The following is a 23,705-nucleotide window of genomic DNA, read 5'->3' on the forward strand; positions in this document are numbered from 1 at the left end:
AATTCTATAACTGCTTTCAATGTAGCACAAGAAGTTCCAAGCCATGCGTAGCCTTTCCATACCCACTTCATTCGCGTAGTTATCTTTTCTTGATTGAAATCTCCGACATTTCTTAAAATCTGCATAATGTGAAATGAGGAAATTCGTAATTTGTTGAAGCTGAATCTATGATATCCAGCAATCCTCAAGAAATCGTGCAAATTATTCGCTGTTCAATTAAGTAAATCATGTTGGTCGGAAACGATCGGTCGGAAAGGACTTTTGTTAAAATCTGCATTTTTGCTGGCTTTTGACTACGTAACAAATACTTGTATATTATGTAGGAACAGGCTGAGTGAATAAATTGAGAAGTTTTTCGCATTTCTAACTTAAATCAGACAATTTTCTGGATGAAGAATAAACCTTCCTCGCGCTCTCCCCAGGAAGGCATGGTAGACACAACACTGGTATACTCTTGGGTTCAGGTTCGAAATCTCTGAACTTGTTATTTCCCAAACGCGCACTAGAACTGCGTTTCGGATCTGACTTCCAGCAACTAAATAGACTGGCTGCATGATATTTTCGATATCTCTATGTGCAAGGTGTTCAAGTCCGTTACCATAAGAAATTCTTTCGTGAAGACATTTCTCTGCAGATATCTTTATTCGTGGATCCCTGGACACGTTGCCATTAAGGGGAATGAATTGGCGGATATTGCAGCTAAAACTGCAACCACAATGTACAATCTTCAGATTCCACTAGCAGACACCAAAGGGTTTGTCAAAAGCAAAATTCTCAGCAAATGGCAGAAGCAATGGGATGACAAAGTATATAACAAGCTGAGAAATGTAAAACCCACCATTGGATACTGGCCATGTATGGCTAATAGAAGGGAGGATGTCCTCTTGACTCGACTGAGAATTGGCCATTGTCGCCTGACCCATGATTATCATCTGAAGGGAGAAGAGAATCCCAGCTGCCCAAACTGCAGTGCAGACCTGACAGTCCATCACATCTTGGTGGAATGCCAGAGTTTTAATTATTTTCGCCAAAAACATTTTAATTGTTCAGAACTGGACTTAGGAAATTTAATTGGAAAAACACATCATCGTAATTTGTTTTAAAAGATATTGGCTTTTATAATAGACTTTAACCTGTTTTTAAAAGATATCAGCTTTTATCATAGATTGTAATCTGTCTCTTTTTACCTAAGCTGGAATTTTTACAAATGACTAATTGCATTGTTACCATTTGTCTGGCGCAGATAACCTTGACAGGTTTTGTGCCAAATTACAATAATCCAATCCAATCCTAGCTGCAAATAGCCCTCAGTGCTTCGCAATAAGTAACCGACCTAACCTGAAATCATTGATAAAACATAATTGTCTTAGAGCGTATCCTTTGCAAAACATATTTGCATTTAAAATCTCTATATCGGCAATTTCTCGTGAAATGCTGAAGTCGGGAAAAGTAAGATACTCGGAATTCATCTCATGGAATTCTATCACCTTGAACAATCCACTTGGAAGATCATAAAGTATTTTAACTGAATATGGTGACGTACATAATCTTACCTGCTAAAGAAAGAGATGCCCGTGGAGGACTTTCAAGGGGAAACTGGCTCGTATCTACATTTCACATGCGAAAACCACGGAAACGCCCATGTAACCAACACTTTTGCTGAGATTCGAGCCCCGGGTCGAACTACCAGTGTTGAGCCACTTTACCGCTCGCCTGCTGGTAGGGCCCATATTAATGTTGAAATCGTGAACTGAGAGGATTTCCTTGTCGGAAAAGTTGGTCACTAACTAAAACAAATTGCTTAAACTTTGATTTTTATAGAATAGATCTAAATTATCTACAAGGATAGTCTGCTGGCCTTAAAATCTAAAATTTTCTCCAAATATATCGAAATCTACTCATCTAGGAATACAGAACAGTAAAATCTATTTTGACTTTATTTCCAAAAATTTCAATATTTTATCTAAAAGCTTAATTTGTCATTATGCACTTAAAACTAATTCGTAAGGAAAATGCGTTTCTATTTTAAGTTACTGTGCATTTATTTAGAGCTAAACTATGTGCCTTTTACTTTTTACATCTTCGTTCATTATTTCATATTTCATTGCGTGAATCGATTAACTTGGCGACTTGGATATTTTGAAAATTGCGTTTTGAAAGTTGCAGATAGTGCTATATTGTCAGATGTCTCTTAGATTTTAACTGCCTATTTATAGAATATTATCAGCTAGTTTTCTTTACTATTTTGAATTTCTGGATGAGTAGATATGTTTTCAGAAAAAATTAAAGGTTGGAAGACCTATTTTGCTAGTTACAATAAAAATCGATTTTGAAACCTCAGCAAAATGTACTACAGGGAGCTATTGTAAATAAATTTCCTGCTGCAACGTTAAGATGAGGAAAATGTATGTAATGGTTTATAAAACTCGTTTTGCTACCCTTGAGTAGCAATAACCATAGCCTCTTCTTTATAACAAGCCTCTTCTTTAGAATCCATTATCGCCTCGCAAGCGCAAATTTTTCGTTATTTTTTTTTTATTTCCCTACGCTGATGTCAAGAAAACTAACAGCACGCTTATCTGAGATAGTAAGTCCTGCAATGTTTAGTACATAATGACAAAGTATGTTTTGTACATAGTATTAGCAGGCCAGATAAGGTACAAACTGCAAATGATGTGGTACATAATGGTATTCAATATAAATCATAGCAGTAGCATTTTCTCTTTGATTTCAAAATTATAATACTACAAAGTCTTTCTCCCTTCTCTGGGAATCTGAAAGAAAATTTCTGTTGAAATCTGAAAGATTATCAACTACGTTACTCAAACTGGTGACACATCTTACGACAGGCCATGAAACACTTCTTTACAGATTCGATTTCTGGTGCTTTAACAGCCCAGCCGTGTTGCAAGAGGATTTTCGTGTTTATCTGCATTTGTAAAGTGAATATGAATTTTTAATTTTATCTTAGAAAGTCCTCTTCATATCACTATCGGTAGCAAATAATCTTGCGTGTTTCCCTTAATGAATTAAGCAAAACCAAGAGTCTGCCATTGAACAAAAAATGCTTTAGAATAGTAGGAGCAAATCCGAACTATTATGTGATCACTTTTAAGCCATTAGAAAATCAGTGACAGCTGAAAAGTATTTTAAGAAATACGGTTATAATCTTAAATTAGTTGCCAGGTTCTATGCATATATGGGCCTAAAGAACAAGCATGCAGTTAAAAGTACTCATAAAATTATTGAATATTAAATCTAGATCTCATAAAGGAGCTGGTGCATTATGGTTAAAAAAATATGTTTATTTTTGTTAGGTACACAAAAGTGGAGTTCTTGCATTAAAGTTTTCAGAATTCTCTTTTCAATGATTATACTTTCATTCTAAGCCACAAGCAGTCCTAATGCCATTGGGTTCATCAATGAATCCTGATAAATTATTATGGCAAAAATTAAAGGGTAGCTAAGGTGAGCTATAAAGAAACCTGTTCAGCTGTTCGAATCGGCTGAGGGAGACGACTGCAAATATTTCGCGGTTCTATCCTATTAATACAGAAAAAACAGCTTCCTTATGTCGTTCTCCAGTAAAATATTTGATTTGATAAAATTCTTAAATCTGGAAGGCAAGTTTAAGAATTCTGCATTTACAGCATTCATATTGCTTATATCCACTAAAAAGTTTACATACTCGGGAGTTTTTAATTATTTGCACTAACAGTCGGGTGGTTAAGTTTTGGTTTATGTGATTACGACAAAGCCTCGAGGACTATCTGCCTAAGGGGAGAGATGCTTTCGTGGAGGAATTTCTAAGGCGATTTGGTTCGTATACATGTTACGCATGGGTAAAACCGCGAAAGCGATCATGCAGCCAGCCCGTTCGCGGGATTCTAGCCTCGGAGCGAACTACCAGTGTTCAGCGACTTTACCGCTCAGCCGCTGGTGAGCCTTCGAGTGGTTAAGGAACGCTGAATATTGGTACTTCGACCCTATCTCGAACTTACGCGAGTGACTTGGCTGCATGATTGGTTTTCGTGTTTTTTCCCCGTGTGAATCTGAGTTTCCACTAGAAAATATTCCACAATGGTTGTTCACCCAGCTGGCTGCATGACTGGTTTTCGTGTTTTCCCCCGTGTGAATAACAGTTTCCTTTAGAAAATATTCCACGATGGTGTTCATCTCCTTAGATAGATAGTTCTCATGTGCTTTCCCATATTCAGATAACCTAACTTTAAATAATAGTATTAAATATCATCTCTTTATCAGTATAGTTTCCACAGCTAATGAAAGTGTAGCTCTGTTTTTTTTCCCCTGGAGAATTTTCTACGGAAACATATTCTGAAGACGTACTTCTTTCTGCCTTCAATACTTTCCTCTTTATAAAGTTTCATCAAATAAAATTCCTCACCTAATAGAATTGGTTTAAAAATCTAGTAGTTTTATAATTATTTGGGCGATTAAATCTGCCAAAGCATAAATCTTTCTTAGGGAAACTGGCTCGTATTCGCATTGCCTACGCCAAAACCAGCTGTTATGAGCAGTAAAATGCATCTGTAATGAAACTGTTTTACCGTTTCAGAATGAATTAGCCTTGCACTGTTTTTAACTATAATTTAATTTGGACACATAATTGTATGAACTTATGGCCACACGTTTGCTCTATTATCCCAGTCAGTTATTTTATTACGCTGAAGAACGCGATAGTGATCTATCTCCGGCAGCTTCATACTTACGTTTCACATAAGGAGGAAACCGACTGAAATCTCGTACTAGCAACCTTTTTTGCAAACGGATTTAATCTGCGATTAAAATAGCATTCTGCGATGTTCTCCGATCGTTTTAGAAAACGGCTGGCTGCATGGGCGTTTTCGCGATTTTCCTTATGTGTAACGCGTATTCGAGCCAATTTTCCTTAAAAGTCCTCCAAGAAGAGATCCTTTCTCTTAGACAGATAACTCGAGTGTGCTTTCATGAGTTTTCATGTTTTCTGCGTGTGTAATGCCAGTTTCTCTTGGAACGATCTCCAAATCGTGCCTTCCCCTTAGGCAAATATTCCTCGCGTGCTTTGCGATAATTCAGTCCATCCAAACACTACAGAAATATACATCCGGCAAAATGCCCTATTCGTCTCTGTTCAATTTAATGTTTAGTTCTTTTCACCGTAAATATTGTCAATGAAGTGCTTTAAAAGTGTCATTCATTGTTTATTGAAATTTCTAACCCAACAGTTGTATTTCTCATGCTTAGAAAAAAATTATCATAGTAGAAATGAACTGATAGCGAAAACGTTTTCTTGCAGTAAGTATCAAGTTGGAGCATCTATCTTTCTAGCGAAAGTTGTTTGGCGTGTGTTATCCTATAACGGAAAAGATTCATTCGGCTCTTGAATGGATTATAATCTACCACAGTTTCCTTGTGAGTACAACTAAATTTTAGGCTTCATTACTGGGCACCATATATATTCTATTACGCTGATATTCCGTAGTATTAATCAAGAAAAAATCAGACAATTAATATTTGGTTCTGTAACAAATAGCAACTTTTAATCATGTTTATTTCTCACTCAAAAATTATGTTGCCCACTCGATAAATAATTCTAGATTACTCTAATTTTATTATATGTAGGTTTTAGAACTCGCTATTAAACTTTTAATGTCAATAAAAATTTAAATATCTTGCTTACGGTAATTTATGCAATAAAGTAACGATATTCACATTTCTTTGTCCTGAGTATCTAGAATTAAAAAATAAATAAAAAAAAAGAGGCTCTACTCATTTTAGCAGTATATGCAATAAGGGGGAAGGAAAAGTTCATGAAAATTCTCCATTCTTCTGGAAAGAGGAATACATCAAGGACGTACTTCGAAATAAAGTTGTTCCGGCAACAGGTCGGATACGACTAAATTCACGGTACAATACAAACTACACAACTTATCGTTTAGCAACTCTCCAAAAACAGGTTCTATATTTCTTGCAAGGTTTCACCCTTATATTGACTCTACTGAAGCTGCTCAGATGTAACGTGTATACGATCCAGTTTCCTTCAGAAATTCATCCACGAAGACATCCCTTCCCTTAGGCAGATAGCCCTCGAGGTTTTGCCGTAATTAAATAACCTAACCTAACCGAAGCTGCTCAGGTAATTTTATAATCAAAAATTGAAAAAAAAAGTATGATCATAAGGAACTTTTTAAAGAATTCTGATTATGACTTAACTTACACAAATTGCTACGTTATTGTTTTTATTCATTCAGATATTCATATCAGAGGAATGTTTGACTGGTAAAGTTTTCTGATGAATCTATAGTAGAAACACTGTTTGAAAAATATATTAAAATCCCAGAAATATCTGTGTAAGTTAGATGCTGCTTTTTATTTACAATGTTTTTGTCGCTTCTGTTTGACGTAAAAATTTTAACGAAATGAGTAAATTTATAACTCTTAAGCACCATATTTCTCACTCGTCTGTAATTCCTTAAAATTTCAGTTAAAAGCATGTGCCAATTATTTCATTCTTTTTGCAATATTACGACCCAATGGTCTGCTATCTCCATTTAAACCCCATGGATAGGCTTGAAATAAATCAAGAACAATGAAGAGGACGTATATGGAAACTGCCCATTGAAGCAGCACAAATACTGCAGTCCAAAACGCACAATGAAAACATTAATACGCATACCTTATTTACTTTGGGGAAAGAAAGACAGTCTATGTAAGTATAAAACGCAAGTATTGAAAATACACTGTTGGCTTTAAAAAATTGCTATACAATGAAGGAAAGCAGTTAGCTGAATTACATTTCTTTTAAAACTGTTATAATGGAAGGATGGGGTGAGATTAGCTTACTGTAAAACACACTAGGGCTATCTTCCTAAAAGCCGTGATGCATTTTCGAGGGCTTTCTAAGAGAAAATGTCTTATTCAAAGTTACACATGAAAAGAGCAAAAGAATCTCCCATGCAACCACCTCGTTTGCCTGGGTTCGAACTGGAATCTAATTATCCGTATTCAGCAGTCTTAAGCAGTCGGCTACGTGTGGGGCTTATGGAAAGATGAAACGATTAAAATTTCGGGCAATTTTGAGGTATAAACATGCAGAAATCAGTATCCCGATTTATCTGGAGGTGATGGGCTATTCCCTGTGTAACCACTGACCTTCAGCTAGTGAGAGATATGGAGAACACGCCAGCTAAGATAGGCCTCTAACATCCTGCATACTGATGGCCACCCTGATCGGTGTAAAGGTAAGTGTATCTAGCTGCTGCATTGTTGGGTTCGAATCATTCAAAATACCCGCGACAAGTTGGTGCGAGGGAAAAATAAGTGGGAGACCCTAGGACCTCCCCCCAGATATTCTCTAACAAAACTGTTGAGGAGCTTGATATACTCACGTGCAAAATTAAGAGAATTTGCCCATTATATCGAATTTCTGAAAACTAGAACACAGATTTTAAAAAAATTTGGTATGAATATGCATTTATAACACAGAAAGATATATACCATTCAAAAGACATTTTAAGTATGCAAGATTTTTAAGAAAGGTCATTGTACAGGGACGTCCAAAATCGAAGTTGTGATATCGATTTGAAAATCAGTAATATGGGGTGTGGTGCCCTCTCACAACCAGAAAGCTCGCGCAGCGTCACGACATATTTGATAGAAGGCAGCTGAGGAGTCTTTCTGGCAATCGATTCTACTCGTTCAACAAGGTAATTTGTATAGGGTTATGGTCAAGAGTTCTAGCTGGCCAATCTATGAACCGAATATCCTCAGGCGTTAGTCGATCAGCTGAGCCCTATGTGGGCGAGCGTTGTCGTCCATTAACAAGAGCCCAGAACCAACTGTTTCTCTGAGCAGTCTAACACAAAGCTCTAAGATCTCTTCTCTAAACTCATAGCAGTCATCAAGCCTCTGTCAAACACATGCAGGAGTGTGCGGTCTTACAACACAATGTCTGTCCATACCATTACACCTCCACCTCCGTAATATTTCAATAATTCATCTGATACAGTGTGTTTGTGCATTTTGGATTTTATTCGCCACTCGTCTGGCGCATAACCTTCAAGGTTTTGTGCCATTAAAAGTCAACCAACCAACCACCTCCGTAATGATCCTTTCCGCTGATCAGGGAAGGTTAACACCATGTTCCAGGCTCTCTTCAGACACAGGTACGCCAAGAATCAATGTCTAGGCTGAATCTTGACACATCTATAAATGACATGGTGCTCCACTACAGTCTGATCCAAGTCTACGCCATGCTGAAAGCGCTCTCTTGCATGCTGCAATAAGCGGGAAGCAAACGGCGGGTCTTCTGGCATGCTGCTCTATCACAGGAAGCTTTCGAGCAACTGTTGACTGTGGAACTCGGGTAATAGTGGCAGCATACAGCTCACGTGAGATCTGTGTAGCTGTAGCAGACCTGTCTCGCGGAGCTAAATGTGCCAAATAAGGATCCTCATTCGTAGTTGTGTATCTTGGTCGACCTTGTCTAGGTCTTCTCGATATGGATATAGTGTCCAAAAACTACTTCTAAAAACTGCAGACGACACTGGACACATTTGAGCCATCTGCGCTTGTGATTGGGACAATTTTCCATCTCATTCGATCATTAATACGTTCGTGGCTACCATTTTACCTGCTACATTTACTCAACTCTTGCAAGAAACACGACGGATGTCGTGAAGAAGTACGAGCACACAAATCGCCGAAAACCCTCGTGTGCTTACATCCTCTCCACAATCACAGCTCTGCAGACATTCATATGCACACTTACGTATTCGAGTCTCAATATTTGGATAGTCTTCGGCAGCATAATTGGTACCTTTGGTTCATTACTTTTCGTAAAAATATGCATAATTTTCAAATTCTCTTAATCTTGCATACCAGTGTAGTTCTAGCGGAGGGACTACACTTGAACTATTAATTACTCATAACTGATGCGTCGCTTTCTATATTAAGCGTGAACAACATTCGGTTTCGCAATGCCCTACTGAAATGTGGGACGAACGAAGGCTTCGAAGATATGGCTCAAGCACAGGCATTAAAATCTCGGTATAACTGGGATTGGTCAAAAGTACTGAATATGCGGAACAAAGGTGAGAAGATGTGTATCGAATGACACTCCAAGCCATCAATACAGTTGCTAGGACGGTATGCCGATAAAGAATATGTTCTCAAGCACAGATGTTCATTCCCTTCTATTAATTCAGTCCTAATCAGCTTTTATTGCATTTTACATTTTTGGTGGCTTATTTTTCTTAGCTTTATTCTTATAAACGTATTCGAATATTTTTTTATTCTTGAAGTAAATATAAATTCAATTTTGTTCAGATGACAATTCAGCGGAAATTTCTCGGGTTCAAATTTTGGAATAAAGTGCGCAACAGAAGATGTCAGCTTAATACTGTTATACAATCTGAATTAAGAAACTGATTTTTTAAATCAGTTTCTTAATTCAGATTTCTCTCTCCAGAATGAAAAATTCTGAAGTCTCTACTTCTACGATTTATTCTGAAATTGATATATAACATATTTTAATAACTTCACAATTAAAAAAATTAAAAACAACCATTAATTTTCTAAAGTCAATTTGAGTTGCTTTTATAGCTCTTTTATTACATGTGGTAACCCAGAAGTTCACAAAATGAAGATATTCTCAACGCTTCATTAAAGGATAATCAAGAGGCCTAAGAGCCATTTGTTTCTATAGCGAAAAAACGGAGTGGAGCATGTTCAGAATTATATGATGAATTTGCAATCCCCATGAAACATGAATCTCTAAGTCTGAGCCATGTAGACCTAGACGATTATCAGAACTTGACTATATTTCCAAAATGTTGATTGTTTTTCAAACCTAAATAGATGCATATTACCTGATATAACATTTTGTTATTTAAGATGCAATAACCCGCCAAACAAAGTATTAATTTAGAAGTCAAACAACAAAAATCAGCGTTATATTTTCAAATATAACGCTGATTTTTGTTGTTTGACTTCTAAATTAATTTTGTTAGTTATTTTAAAATAACTGACAAATTATTCACGATTTTGAATGGTGAGTAAAAATTCGCAGTTTTGAGTAGGAATATATATATATATTACATGATAATATTTTATTTTTTGTTTTAAAACGTAAGCTCTTACACTCTTGATTTTTAAAGAGTACGGTTTCGTATTATGCGAAATTTAAAGAATGCAAATTACTGTATTATAGGCGACTTACTTGAATTTAGACCACTGCGTTTGTTAAGTTCCTATATATTCTTCTTAGCATGATCTACATATTTAGCTAAAATATGTATTTCATTCTAGAAAGCAAACCTGACATTTTTACACAATGTAGTTATATTATTGATACAATAATAATTTCAAAAAGAAACTTGAGGAAATTGTCCATAAATTGAATGTAGAATAATGACCAAGTTTAATTCACTATCTTATAATTTAACACTTTTCTCAAAGTTATAAAATACTTGCATAAAATATACAGCATACAAGGGTAAAGCAGATATATACAGTATTTATTCATTTTTGAAACTTGGATACGATTTTTGCAAATTTATTTATTTTTGAAACAGAATGTCTTGTTTTGACAGACAGTTTCAAAAACCTATATTTCTCGGTCATTTAAATATCGTGAAGGAAACTAGCAAAGTAAATGCTTCTGATGGTATCACCACATTGCGTCCTTGCACTATACATTGGTTTTTGATGCCTTTTTCCTAAGCTGGATATAAAAGGGTGAATAGACATCTCTAGTGGGTGCCAGAAATTGGTGTATAAATGCAGCAATTAAATTCCTCGAACATGAGATTATTGCAATATTTTAATTTTGCAGAAGTAACAAGGAAGTATCTGTTCCCTAACTGGAACTTCTACATGCAGTTCAAGGATGTCTTCTTAATTAAGAAGTTAAGTACACGCGATAGAACATAAAATTACAAACTGCTTTTTAAGATTCTGCTTTTCCGCTCTTTCTGCCAGGAAATCGACAGATTAACTGAAATTTATTTTTTGTCTCCTGGTGTTGTTAGTAGAAATTCAGTAATATTTAGTAGGTTAATTAAAATCTTAACTGGTGCTGTTAGTATAAATTCAGTAGTATTTAGTAGGTTAATTATAACCTTTGAACTTAAAAGAACTTTTTGAAACAGAAAACAGTACAGAGCTTCCTTAGACTAAGCGCGGTAAATGCTGTGGGTATTCTCAAATCTCGTAATTAAAGGAATATTTGTTAATATACTCTTAATTTTCTAGATGAAGAAGCAAGGAATTTCTCACGCAATTAATTTTTATGTACAATTCAATATTCAAATAGTTCTTTGACGAGAAAATATACGTAAGTCTTAAATTTATCTTAATAAAGTAGCTTAAACTTTTTAAATGCTATACAAGAATTATTAAATAGTGAGAAATTAATGGATTGTCTAAAAGGCATACTTTCAGTAGAATCTTCAACAACGAGACTGTTCGCGAAGCTAACACGGCGAAGAATGCTGAACAGTCCTAGTTCCTGCAACTAAGTTCACACCATGGCTTTGCCTGTGAGGCAAACTTGAAGGAAATTATTTAACAGTGCTAGTGTTTGAGAGGCATATTTGGTGCGCAAAGGGTTAAATATCCAAATAATATTCATTCAGTTTTTCTAGATCTGTATATTTGTAACATGATTTTTACGAATTAAAAGAAGCAGTGAAAATATTTCAATCTGAAACATATTTCCAAAAGTATTTTCTATGTTTTTCTTTTTTTCTTTGAGTTTTGAAGTGTTTACTTTAGAATAAAAATATTACATTTAAAATAATAAAACTAAAGCAAAGTTTGGGGGAGTTACTATGTAATCTAATAATTGATGGCCTATATGGTTAAATCATTTCCTACTTATGTGTCAATAAGTGCTAAGTGTTTAGCAAATAAGAGTTTATTACGTAAGTGGATAAGTGAAAAGATATGTCTATTGCTTTTAAAAACTAGCTGCGGATAAACAAATCAACTTCTGATCGGAATACTCAGGCCCACCTAGCGGTAAAAGCCGTTGAACACTAATAGTTCTGTCTGGGTTTCGAGTCCCGACGAACGGGCTAGCTGCATGGCGTTTTCGTGGTTTCTCCCCATGTGCAGCGTGGATACGAGCCAGTTTCCTTAAAAAGTGGGGCATTCCTCACTTTACGTGTAGTGCCTAAGGGCGAAGCACGTAATAAATAAAAAGATCGGAATATTCATAAGGCAGAAATAATGAACTGATTCCCTGCCCAATGTGCAACAAACTGCAGGCTATTAGTACTTACAGGTGCACTGGTAGTTCTACCCTTAAATTCTTGAATTTAGTAAGGAAGCCTTTTCAAAAATTTTCAAACAGTATTGCGTAAAAATTTTAAATAAGTATTCGTATTTAAGAACAAGAACATATCTAATAATTTCCTTCTTGTCTGATGGTCTTATTCAATGTTTGGTTTATATCATTACGGCAAAGCCTCAAGGGCCATCTGCCTAGGGGGAGGGATGCCTTCGTGGAGGAATTTGTAAGGGAAACTGGCTCGTATACACGTTACACACAGGGAAAACCACGAAAACACCTGTTTTAGTAATATTATTTTGATTTCTTTTGTAATTTTGGATTTTTTCTACAACTGTGAGCTGTATCGAGTTGTAAACTTCAAAACTAAGAAATTTAAAAATATATCATTTTCCTTATTCCCTTCAAAATTTATTTCACAATAAAACTGAACTAAAAATAAACTAGGGCTCCAACACTGGTTAAATATTAATTCAGTTGACCACTTCCCGTTGTCAGGCCCCATGGACATTTTAGAAATTACTTCACTAAATGCGTTAAAATTTCCTCATTACAAGATTACATTAAACTTTGTACAAAATTTAAAGCATTTAGTATGAAATTCGTATAATTCTCCTACTTTATTTTTAATTTCTTGCTTCAGAAATGATGTTCTTTTATTTTTACTTAATTTGCTGAAGTTTTTTAGTGACTCTCTTTGACTATTAATATAAATCCTGTAACAGTTTTTCAGTGAGTCCCACCATCGGCCGAGGGGTTGAAGACCACCAAGTACAGGATGTTCGATTACAAGCAAATGGGCTAGCTTAATGATTAGTTTCCGTGGAATTAAGCATACATAACGTGAACACGAGTCAGTGTCCCATAGAAATCCACCGCGAAGGCATCCCTTCTTAAGCAGATATCCCTTGTGTGCTTTCCATATTCAAATAACCTTACCTTTAAATTCTAGTGACAAACGTGATGTTTTTAAGAAAATCATTTATTGTAATACGTGATAGCATCTTAAAATTCGTTAAGCTATTTAATATGATGAATCAAACATAGGCAGTAAAAAGAAAAATCTAGCTGGCACGTTTTTCGAGGAAACGAAATAACAATTATTATTTATTTCAATTAAAACTTTATAGATAGAAATGAAAATTTACTGTATATTTTTTTTTTATTTTATTTATAGTAGTGCGAGAGGTGTCCATAATTGTTTTGTCGTTCTCCTGGAAATACAACTTCTTCGAAATGCCGAAATAATTTATGAAATAGTGTTCACCTTAAAACCAAAATTTAAGAAAAGTTTTTATATTAATACTTACCACACCGTTGCATACATTCAGGGACACTGAAGAATTTAAATCATTTTTTAATCGCCCTGTATAGATACAATTTCTTAGATGAGAAGAGTCGCTCACTTGGAGCGTAGAGTTCGTAACACTTTCTTTTACAGTCATCACATGAAAAGATGGCGAAAGTATATATTCACGTGGTTCTACTTGTAAAATGAAACTACGGTTGAATCCACTAAAACTGTAGGAAACACAGTCTTTCGCACTTAAAGTTTCGAGGAACACACTTTCTAGTTTCTGTTGGTTTACCGCACCTGAAAAATATAAACTCAGTTTAGTAATATATATTTGTAAGTTAAACTTATTGAATATTGAACATAATTATACAAGAGTTCTTTATCCTATCACCCTTATTCTTAAAAATGCAAATGCTGTTTTAAAGCACCGGTAATTAAACATCTATATTTAAAGACGCTGATAGGTTTCTATTTTAATTAACCTCTCCTGCTCCGATTCAGTTTTGTTTCACGTATTATTTTAAGTTTTAATTCGAAAGAAGCTGAAGTTCATTGCTGAACCTTTAAATAACGTTAAGGATAAATTCTGATTGAGTTAAAGTTTAAAAGAGAAAATAAAATTTATGATGTTTACTGAACAGTTAACGATATTTTGTTTCATTTTTAATACCATTAGATTGTTAATCGATTCCTTGTTCAAACTTGATTGAAAATGCTTAAATGAAAAAGATCCGTTAATGAATGTAAATGTTTTCCTTATTTTATTTAAAATTGTATACATAATTCATGAGAGGGTTACAAATTTGTTCATCGCAAAAAATATTTCTATTCAGTAAATATAATACACATAATGTATGATACTCAAATATAATTCTGAGATAGATCTTTCAAGACGTATAATGCAGGATAACTTTAAATTTTTGCAAGTTCATATTTATCCATTCATTGGCAGTGGCATGTGCGGAAAATGCAGTTTTCTTTATATAGTTTTAATTTTTTTTCTTAGAAAGTCTGAGCATCTGATCATTTGCGTAGTTATGTATAAAAGTGTGAATGTTTGAAGCTGCTATTATTTAGCTTTTTTTTTTTTTTACATTCCTTCACCTCTTTACTTCTTGTCGGATCACGAAGTTTGACCATTTGCAGATTTCATAATTTGCGGTTTGAACTACGTGAAAAACGAAAATTTCCGCAAAAAGAAATTTTCATCCTTTGAGGCAAATACGTCCGTTAAAATGAATGATATCCGATATGTAAGGTGGGATCAATCACGTCCTGTCCATCAGCAACGAAAAATATGTTTCCAAAATATTTCCCCGAGCGAAAATCTGCTATGGATTTCATTATGTTGCAAATAATTCTTAATAACTATCATACGTCGGAGGCATATCTTTCCAAAAACTTTAAATCTCTAGAATTTAACCCTAGAGCATATATCATTGAAACTTAAGGGTACACCAAGTTTCACTACAACTTGCCTTATGCAGTTTAACATTATTTTAAAGTATCACTGCTAAAGAAACCGATTTTATTTCATTAATGAGAAGGGGAACTGACTTCTAATTTTAAAAGTATATTGAATATTCAGAAGAAAGTTATTGGTGGAGTCAATATAATAGTGGAGAATATGGAGAGTATAATAGTGGTCAATATAATAGTGGAGATATTTATAATTTGAATAAGTTATTCAAATTATAAATGTATGATTTATTATATTTCGGATATAATATTAATGAAGAAATTCAAACTGGTTTTTCTACTCTTAAAATAATTGTAATACATCTCATATCGGTGGTTTATAATCTGTAAGGTACATTTATCTGCACACATCCTTAATCTCGTGAGATAATGATCCTTAATCTCGTGAGACAATGATCCTTAATTTCGTGATTTCACATTACATTAACCTTATTAATGTGGAATTCTTGCTTGAAGTGTTCCATAGAAATATGCTCTTATGGTAAAGAAATTAATGTGCAAGTCATTTCCAAGTTTAGATTACAAGAACAATAAACTGATTGCTGACTATTATTGCATATGTTGACCATTAAGCATCCTTTTCAGCTTACAGGCAAGCTGAATAAGTAAGCTAACTACTACTGCAGGTGTTAGCGTTTGACAGAAAATAAGACCCATTTTTATCTTAATATTAAATATAGAATAACTTTTTATGAAGAGTTTTCTTATAAACCTAAAATAAAATTTGAAATCGAAAAAGTTCGTAATCTGATTTAAATATGAAAATTTTGATATACCTCATGATGTTTTATGACTTAGTAATGCGTGGCTAAATACTATACCAATTCAGACCACGGTATTTCATACTTCTTTTAGATTTCTGCTTAATCTGGCTTCATGAACCCGCACTCTTGTCTGCCTGCATTTAACAGAAAGGAAGCGATTAATCTGCGTATGAATAGAAAAACTGTCGAAATACTCGCACAGTATTACCCACCATGTTCACAAGTCCTTACCCAGCCTTTATTTTTGCAAGTCCTTACCCAGCCTTATTTTGGTGGCAGACATAAGCTTTCAATTATAGTAATGTGTCAAATGTTCATGTTTGGGCGTTTTAAAATTTAAAAAAAAAAATTGTTAAATTTTCGAAATCTGGCTTTTTATACAATCCCCTGATTCTTAACTTACATACAGGAAAGTTTTATGCTCAGTATAATAAAAATATAATTATCGTAAGACAAAACTGATTAAAATAATTCATTATGAAGTTGGAGACCATATTTCGGGGCTGGAGAAAAGCTGAAGAGGAAATGTTTGCATTCGTGCGTAACTAAAAATAAAATATCGGTTCAGAGAAAATTTTGTGATGTTTACAGATTAAGTGACGAAAATTTCTATGCAAAGTAACGTAAAAATATTGATCCCAAAAATGGTTTTTCGCAAGAGGTCTTATTCACAAAATCTTGCAGAATTCATATTCTTGAAAGTACTAGCAAGCATCTCACCAAATCTTAACGTGACTTGCATAAATTAATTTCCAGTTTAGTGCATTTTTCTGTATGATTATAAGATTGATTCTAAAGTAACAGAGGCCTAGAGTTCAGCGACTTTACCACTCGGCCGCGGTAAAGACTCTGAACACTGGTGCTTCGGTCCGAGGTTCGAATTCCGCGAACGGGATGGCTGTATGGGCGTTTTCGTGGTTTTCTGTATGTGTAACGTGCATACGAGCCAGTTTTCCCTAGAAAGTCCTCCACGAAGGCATCCCTCCCTTTAGGCAGACAGCCCTCGTGTGCTTTGCCATAATTGAATAAAGCAACCAAATCTAAAGTAACTGAACTGCTTAAGAATATTAATAACATTTTTTTAAGTGTTTGAAGATTGAAACCCTTGAAATATATTACATTAACAAAAAAATATTGTTAAAAATGTTATGAAATCACAAATGTATATCATTCAGTGGTATTTAAGGAGAAAAAATGAGCCTTGAATAATTTTAATTACGTATATTAACCGACCCTTGAAGGCAAGTTGAAAATGGTGTCAAATATCCTAAATTTTGAAGCTAAGTATCTCGGTCAATTTTTGCCATAAGGAAGTCAAACTTTTTGCGTTTTATTCTCTATAAGGAGTATAAAATTTTCTAAATTATAAATAGGGACTTAAAACCATATAAAAGTTAGACTTGAAAATGTTTTTAAAAATACTAAAACGAAATTTTGCATCTTTTTTTTTTGGGGGGGGGGCCCATTTTTGCGTTGGATGCATATATCTATGATCAACGTTTGCGAAAATAAAGGGTGAAGGCTTTCATGGATATGATGTGATATTCGTTTGTTTGCCTACTCACTCTGATTCACGTCATCCTCCCACAGAAAAGAAAACGGAGAGAAAATAACTACAATAATTTAATGCTTCACGTTTTTAAAAACACTTTCGTCGCGCACATGAAAGCCCTCATAGATTCAAACTATTTCCACAAATTTAAGTGAAACTGAGTAAGTTATGAAATAAGTGCAAAGGATATATTCTCGGAACTATTATAAATACAAATACTGATTTTTATCTAGGAGATCGAATTTCATTTTACTTTCCAGTATTCGTATTTCTCAAAACTAAAAACTTGTGGTTATGAATAGCAGCAGCAGCAGCCAAAGTCCTTTTAAATTTAAAACAGTGACATTTCTATCTGTAATACGCAAGCCGATGTTCTACTCCCCACCGTTGCTATTAATCTGCGGTTTATTTTTATAAGCTATTTTTCAAAATACATATTTCGGATTTTTTATTTTATTATCTAATTTAATTTATGGAAGGAAAAAATATAAAAATAACACATAAGAAATAATTGCTTTAATGCGTGAGGAACTGGAGACTCAGAGGTAATAGAGCAGAAAATTCTTTTTACTCCTTGTTTAGGAACGTAATAGGCTTTTGTTATACCATCCTTGAAAGGGAAGTAAATAAAATATGAGGTTTTACGAAAAGAATGAAACAAGGAAACATTTACGTATACTTTTTTTTAATTATTCATTTGTAAATGTAAGACTTCACTTCAAAGCCAAATAAAAAATTTTTCAGTACAGGAAAGATTCCCATTCTTCTTCCGAGAAAAAGAATCACACTTTGAAATTTGCTATTAAACAAGTCCTGTTAATAAAGAATAACGTGAAACTGAAATATATATAATGAAGGCTTTTATTTACTTTATGACCTTCAGGGTTTTGAGTACGCAATTGCATGTTAACCAAGAAGTAAGGGAAAGTGAAATACATATAAATATGTAATTAAAGTTTTTACTAATTTTATGCCATTCAAATTTCTGAGTATGTAATAAATATATCTTGTAAAGGAATTATTCGTTGTTAGGAAGTACTTTTTAATCTGAGTGATTTCAGTAGAATCTGTCCATTATATTTTTATTTCTTCAACTCGCCATCCACCACTGAAGGACAAAGGATTTATTTCTTGGGTAAGAGTAATAGTTTGATAGAAAATGAGTCTTTCGGTAAGCGATGAGATAATTAGCATCTTGAAAACTAGGCTTGAGTCATGCGCGTAAGATAATAAATATCCACCAATTCAGACTAAAGCAGATTAAAAAAAGGGTAGAGAGAACGAGGACGGGCAAAATTAAAATGCAGGATTCCGCAAAATTAATTCCAACCTTTTAACCCTTTTCGGCACGCTACCTTTTAAAGTTGGAGTTATCATTTCCAAGTCTGTTTATCATTTTTTCTTGTTCTAATCTTCTCCTGTTAAGTAAAAACCTTTATATTTGTCGTTGTTAGAAACTTCCTGCGCGACAAATAATGTAGATTTACAGACCTACCAGCGGCCAAGCAGTTATGAACGCTGGTAGTTCGATCCGGTTTCAAATCCCTTAGAACAATCCTTTGCATCAGATATTTGGACGTTTTCTCCATCTGTAATATTAATATGATCCTATTTCCTCACGTACTTTGCAGTTATCCAAATAATTCTAAGATTTACCATGGAATTAGTAATATCTTACACGGCACATTTAAGAGGGAAAATATACTCAGATATTGGAAGTTCATATGGAAAAGAAATACGCAACAGTAATATGTAAAGCTGGGAATAATAAAAATGTTGGCATAGTTTCTTGTATAAAGCTCCAGAGATTTAGAGTGGCAGACTGAGTCTCTTCTTTAGAGAGAAAAGTTTTGAGTTTTCTGTGAAGCATGGAAATTAATACATATAATTTATGTTTCTCTGATACTAAAATTATATGATAACACAATATACAATTCATGTACTTATACAAGAAATATGTGCCTTAATGTCTTAAAAATGATGCATTTAAGGTATGACACATAAGGACAAGCTGATATTAAGTTCTATCACCAATTATAATCGAGAATCTGACTCCACAGGTAGCCCAGATTTCCAGCGTCTGAGCCTATAGCCAGTCCTACCAGCAAGGCAACCTATTAATTGCCAAATTTCAGCCAGCACAACTTCTCTGACAAAAGGGTAAAAGTATACGCAAAAGGGAAAAACATGTCTTAAACCAGGTAATGAAAGTTAAATGTACAGAATATTAACACTTAAATATACCCTGCACAGAATAAAGTAATAATAATAAAAAAGATATCAGTAACAGAAGACAAATAGTAGCGGTACAATGCATTGTGATACTGAAATAAGAAGCGACTACTTTCATACTACACTCGCATACATTCTGCGATTAAACAAGAGAAAAGTACATTACTTTCATATTAAAACGCATATACAATGAAGGTACTGAAAGAAAAGCAAGAAAAGGACAATACAAATAATACATATGCGTTGTCAATTATAATTACATCCCCTTTAAAAATAAAATAGTACTGATTTAGGTAGCAATAATTATACGTATACTTTACAGAATAGTAGAAAATGCAAAACCTTCTGAAAATTGAAGAAGCAAACCTCGTAACTCTTAAGTTACAGCATTATTAGTTGTGTCTTGCGTGAACTGCAACACCGAGAACAAAAAAAGGTAAACCATTCTCAATCGTTACCTGTTATATGATACTAGTTGTTCAGCAGAAATGCGCGTTATGACCGAAGTCAACATTCACTGGCCTTGAAAATTTAATCATTTTCATACTTGGTATAAGGCAATTTGCTAATAAAATTTCGAAATACTCGAATTAGGGTTTTGGGAGTAGGGAGGATCAAAAAAGTGTAGTTATAAATAGTTATGAAACTTTTAACTGTTTAATAAAGATTATAAATTTTAAACTTTAACGAATGCTTTACTGTTTCTATGAAAATTCTGAGGCTGTCATATTGTATTCTAGATGCTTTCAGTTGCGCTATTCAGTAAATAATTTTTAACTCGCATTCATTTTTAAATACAGATTTATATAAATTCTACCTGCAGATTTATATAAAAAATATTATGTATGTATATTGGCGGGTATACCAAACTTCGCAGACTTTTCATCTTAGTAGACTTATTAGATTCTACAAGAAACTGGCTCTCATTTAAATTAAGTCATTCTTCTAAAAAGATGGGGAGGACTCATAAACCCATCTGCCAGAACTGAATAAAAATTTAGCTCACCAAGTTTAAAATCCTCAATGTCGCAATAAGATAAGATTTCTGCTATCACTCAATCAAGCACTGGTGAATAAGCAAGTCTGTTACTATAAATGCGTACAGAAACGAAATATAATTCGAAATATGGCATTGTATTGGATACAATGCTACATACGACATATTTATTTAAAATTCTGTTATAAGCAAGATTAAAATTTAAAACAAACTTCCTTCATTCTTCCAAAGAAATTTCTCCTAAAAAGTGTAAAGGTTTGTTTGGACTGAAATTCATCCATCGAATCTCTTCTTCGACAAATGACCGTGCACTGTGCCACTGCAGTTTTTGACGATTTCTGTCTAATACCTCCCAGTGCTTTCGTAAATGAACCACTACATTTCTCGAGATTGTACAAAAATTCAGATTTGGTAAACAATCCTTTTTTCTGCTAGTTATTGTTGCTCAAATTTTAGCAGAAATTTTAAGTGTTGAGGAAAGAAGCGTACTTCACATAAATACTAAATCACTTAAGTATTTTGTATTGTAGATCCCTCTATCAACACAAAAAGAAAATAAATGGTGGATGTAGGTGCAAATTATTTATTATGTCAGATGTCGCATACATTTAAAAATTATTGAATCAGTAAAGGGGTGCGTATAGTACCCACTGCCATTTGTCTTATTTATTTTGTGAATGAACTTGTCTGCTCCCCCCTCGCTTCCAAAGTGCCTAAAAAGGCGCACATTATACATAGTAACATAAACGTTTTTCCTGCTTAGTGACTGCCCGGATTGTTATTCTGATGATAATTATCAGTCCGTCAAACAGTTCATCATGTTAACCGAGAAACCTGGAACCCATCAACAGATTGTTGACAGGAATATTTTTCACGTTTTTTTTTTTTTTTTTTTTTTTCTAGTTATCTCCCCAAAGCGCCTACTATCTCCCGTCTGTCCGAAGATAATAATGCAACACATATTATGCTTTAGAATTTCACCTTCGAAACATGATATGAATTACTTAAACAATATTTTTAACTAGACAAATTTAAATAAGTTTGAAACAAAATGCCCAGTAATTTAATTCTTTTATCAGTTAACTAATAAAAAGCCATTTTGTTTGAAACCTAAAAAAAGTCGGAGTGTTAGAATGAAATTGCTTTCCTTAAAAGTAATTAAGTGAAACCTTTTCTTAAAAACTCGCGTAATATTTTCTTAATACTACTGAGTGAAGATATTTATATTTTTATATCATTTTTTTTTCATTCGAAAACTTCATTTTTGTGTGTTAGAAGAATAATTCGATCATTTATCCCTTTATGCTCGTTCAATGGCATGTTGTTTTATTTTCAACTTGCGGACTTCTCTCCATTTCAGACGAGTTGTATTATTTAGTAAAATATTAAAGCTTCCTCTATTCATTAATAATATTAAAATAACTTTTCTATTATTAAAATAAATTTTATGAAAACATTGTAGAAAATAAAGCACTAAGTGATATGTAAGAACCATATTTTTGCGAGTAGGCTCAAAGAGGTTTACTATTCATAATGTTAAAAATGAGTTAGAGCTATTTTAAAAACACGTGAATCATTTAGAATTGTAATGTACTCTATATTTGAAATTTCATACTTTGCCTTAACGACATTTTTATTTACCACTTTATATGTGTAATGATAGCAAGAAAAAGACGGAGCAGCTTCGATGCGTAATACCTAGATAAGACGGATCGTAGATCCATATTGACGAGGAAGAATTCTGATTGCGTAGTATGCTAATAACGTTGAGTTCGTAATATCTGAGAAACTTGGCAGTCGAGGCGGTTTTAATTCCATTTATATTTTCTAGTTAACGTTTCTAGACACAATCACTTGCCACTCTACACGTGCTTATTCAAAAACATTGATATTGCCGCGATAGGAAGTGATCACAGCAAAACTACGCCCGAGCAGCGCACAGAAGGAAGCTGAAGTGCGTAGTTATCCAATATGAAAGCTCGCGAAGAGGAAGGATTTGGTTTAGTTTAGAAAAGTTTCAGTTCCCAAGAGTTACGTCATCAGTTTTGTGCAGTTCATGCAAGATGGAATGATCTACAAATGACGCAATCCAGAGAGGTTATTTCAACTTTTAGACTGTTCTAAAAGAGAGAATTAAGTGTTACCGTTAGTTTAAATTATAATTTTGATTTACGTATTTTTTATCTTGCATGTATACAAGAAGGTATATTTTTACGCTTATGCACAAAGAGATATTCATTATGGTGTCGTAATAGTACATTTACGAACAGCAAAAATGTCATCATTTATTAAAGTTTTCAAGTGATTACAGGATACATAATTTAATAAAAAAACTTTTTAAACTTCTGATCAATTTAATTTTTGCTGTAGGAAGTGAATGGCCAAAACAAACAGTTTTATTTTGAAATATGCCCCGAATTTAATTTTAAAAATAGAAAACGTTTGACCTGTAACAAACTCTGAAGTAGGATCTGAATCAAAAAGTTAGTTTTCAAATATCTCTGAAATTTGCGAGTGAAGGTATGAAATGGAAGTCTGATTTTATGTTTTCACAAAACTCCTGATCATAGTCTTGAAATTAACTTCCAAACATTCTTTGATTCGGTTGGAGAAACTTTGTTATTAGACGTTCTAGGATGAATATATAAGGAAATAAAGTTCATAATTAGCAATTTCGGAAACATTGTAGAAAAAAATTAATACTTTTAGATTCTAGTTGCACTATTGTGCACCTCTTCGTGCAATCTGCATCTTTCCGCCTAATTTCAAATCAGTGTAACTTCTGGCCTAGTTTCTTGAAATCTTTATTTCCATACTTCATTGTTGCAACATAAATTTATTATCTTCCATCTTCACTGTATTGTTTACTGTTTTTTTTTGGGGGGGGAGAGGGTGATTGCGTGTATGTGAATAACGCAGCCGAAGAGTATTCTGAAGTTAAGCTCTGAAATAATTATTAAATCATACATGCATTTATAAAATTACTCAGTTCTTCTCCAAATATCCGCCTTATTTTATCCGCCGTAATACAGTAAGAGACAAATTTGTTACCTTAAATTCTTTTATTCGGTATTAATACACTACACAAACGA

General features: G+C 33.8%; 1 protein-coding gene across 1 annotated transcript in view; it reads right to left on the reverse strand.

Moving 5' to 3' along the window:
• LOC118185900 (A disintegrin and metalloproteinase with thrombospondin motifs 9-like) overlaps positions 1 to 23,705 on the reverse strand; it is a 524,770-nt gene that overhangs the window by 377,437 nt on the left and 123,628 nt on the right. Inside the window, exon 2 of the mRNA XM_085807795.1 lies at positions 13,603 to 13,886. Within this exon, the coding sequence (XP_085663921.1) occupies positions 13,603 to 13,886 (284 nt within the window). The remainder of the gene's footprint in view (positions 1 to 13,602; positions 13,887 to 23,705) is intronic.

Source organism: Stegodyphus dumicola, chromosome X1, assembly GCF_044657685.1.
Source record: "Stegodyphus dumicola isolate Sdum_Otavi_A_Nest chromosome X1, ASM4465768v1".
Taxonomy (NCBI): Eukaryota; Metazoa; Arthropoda; class Arachnida; order Araneae; family Eresidae; genus Stegodyphus; species Stegodyphus dumicola.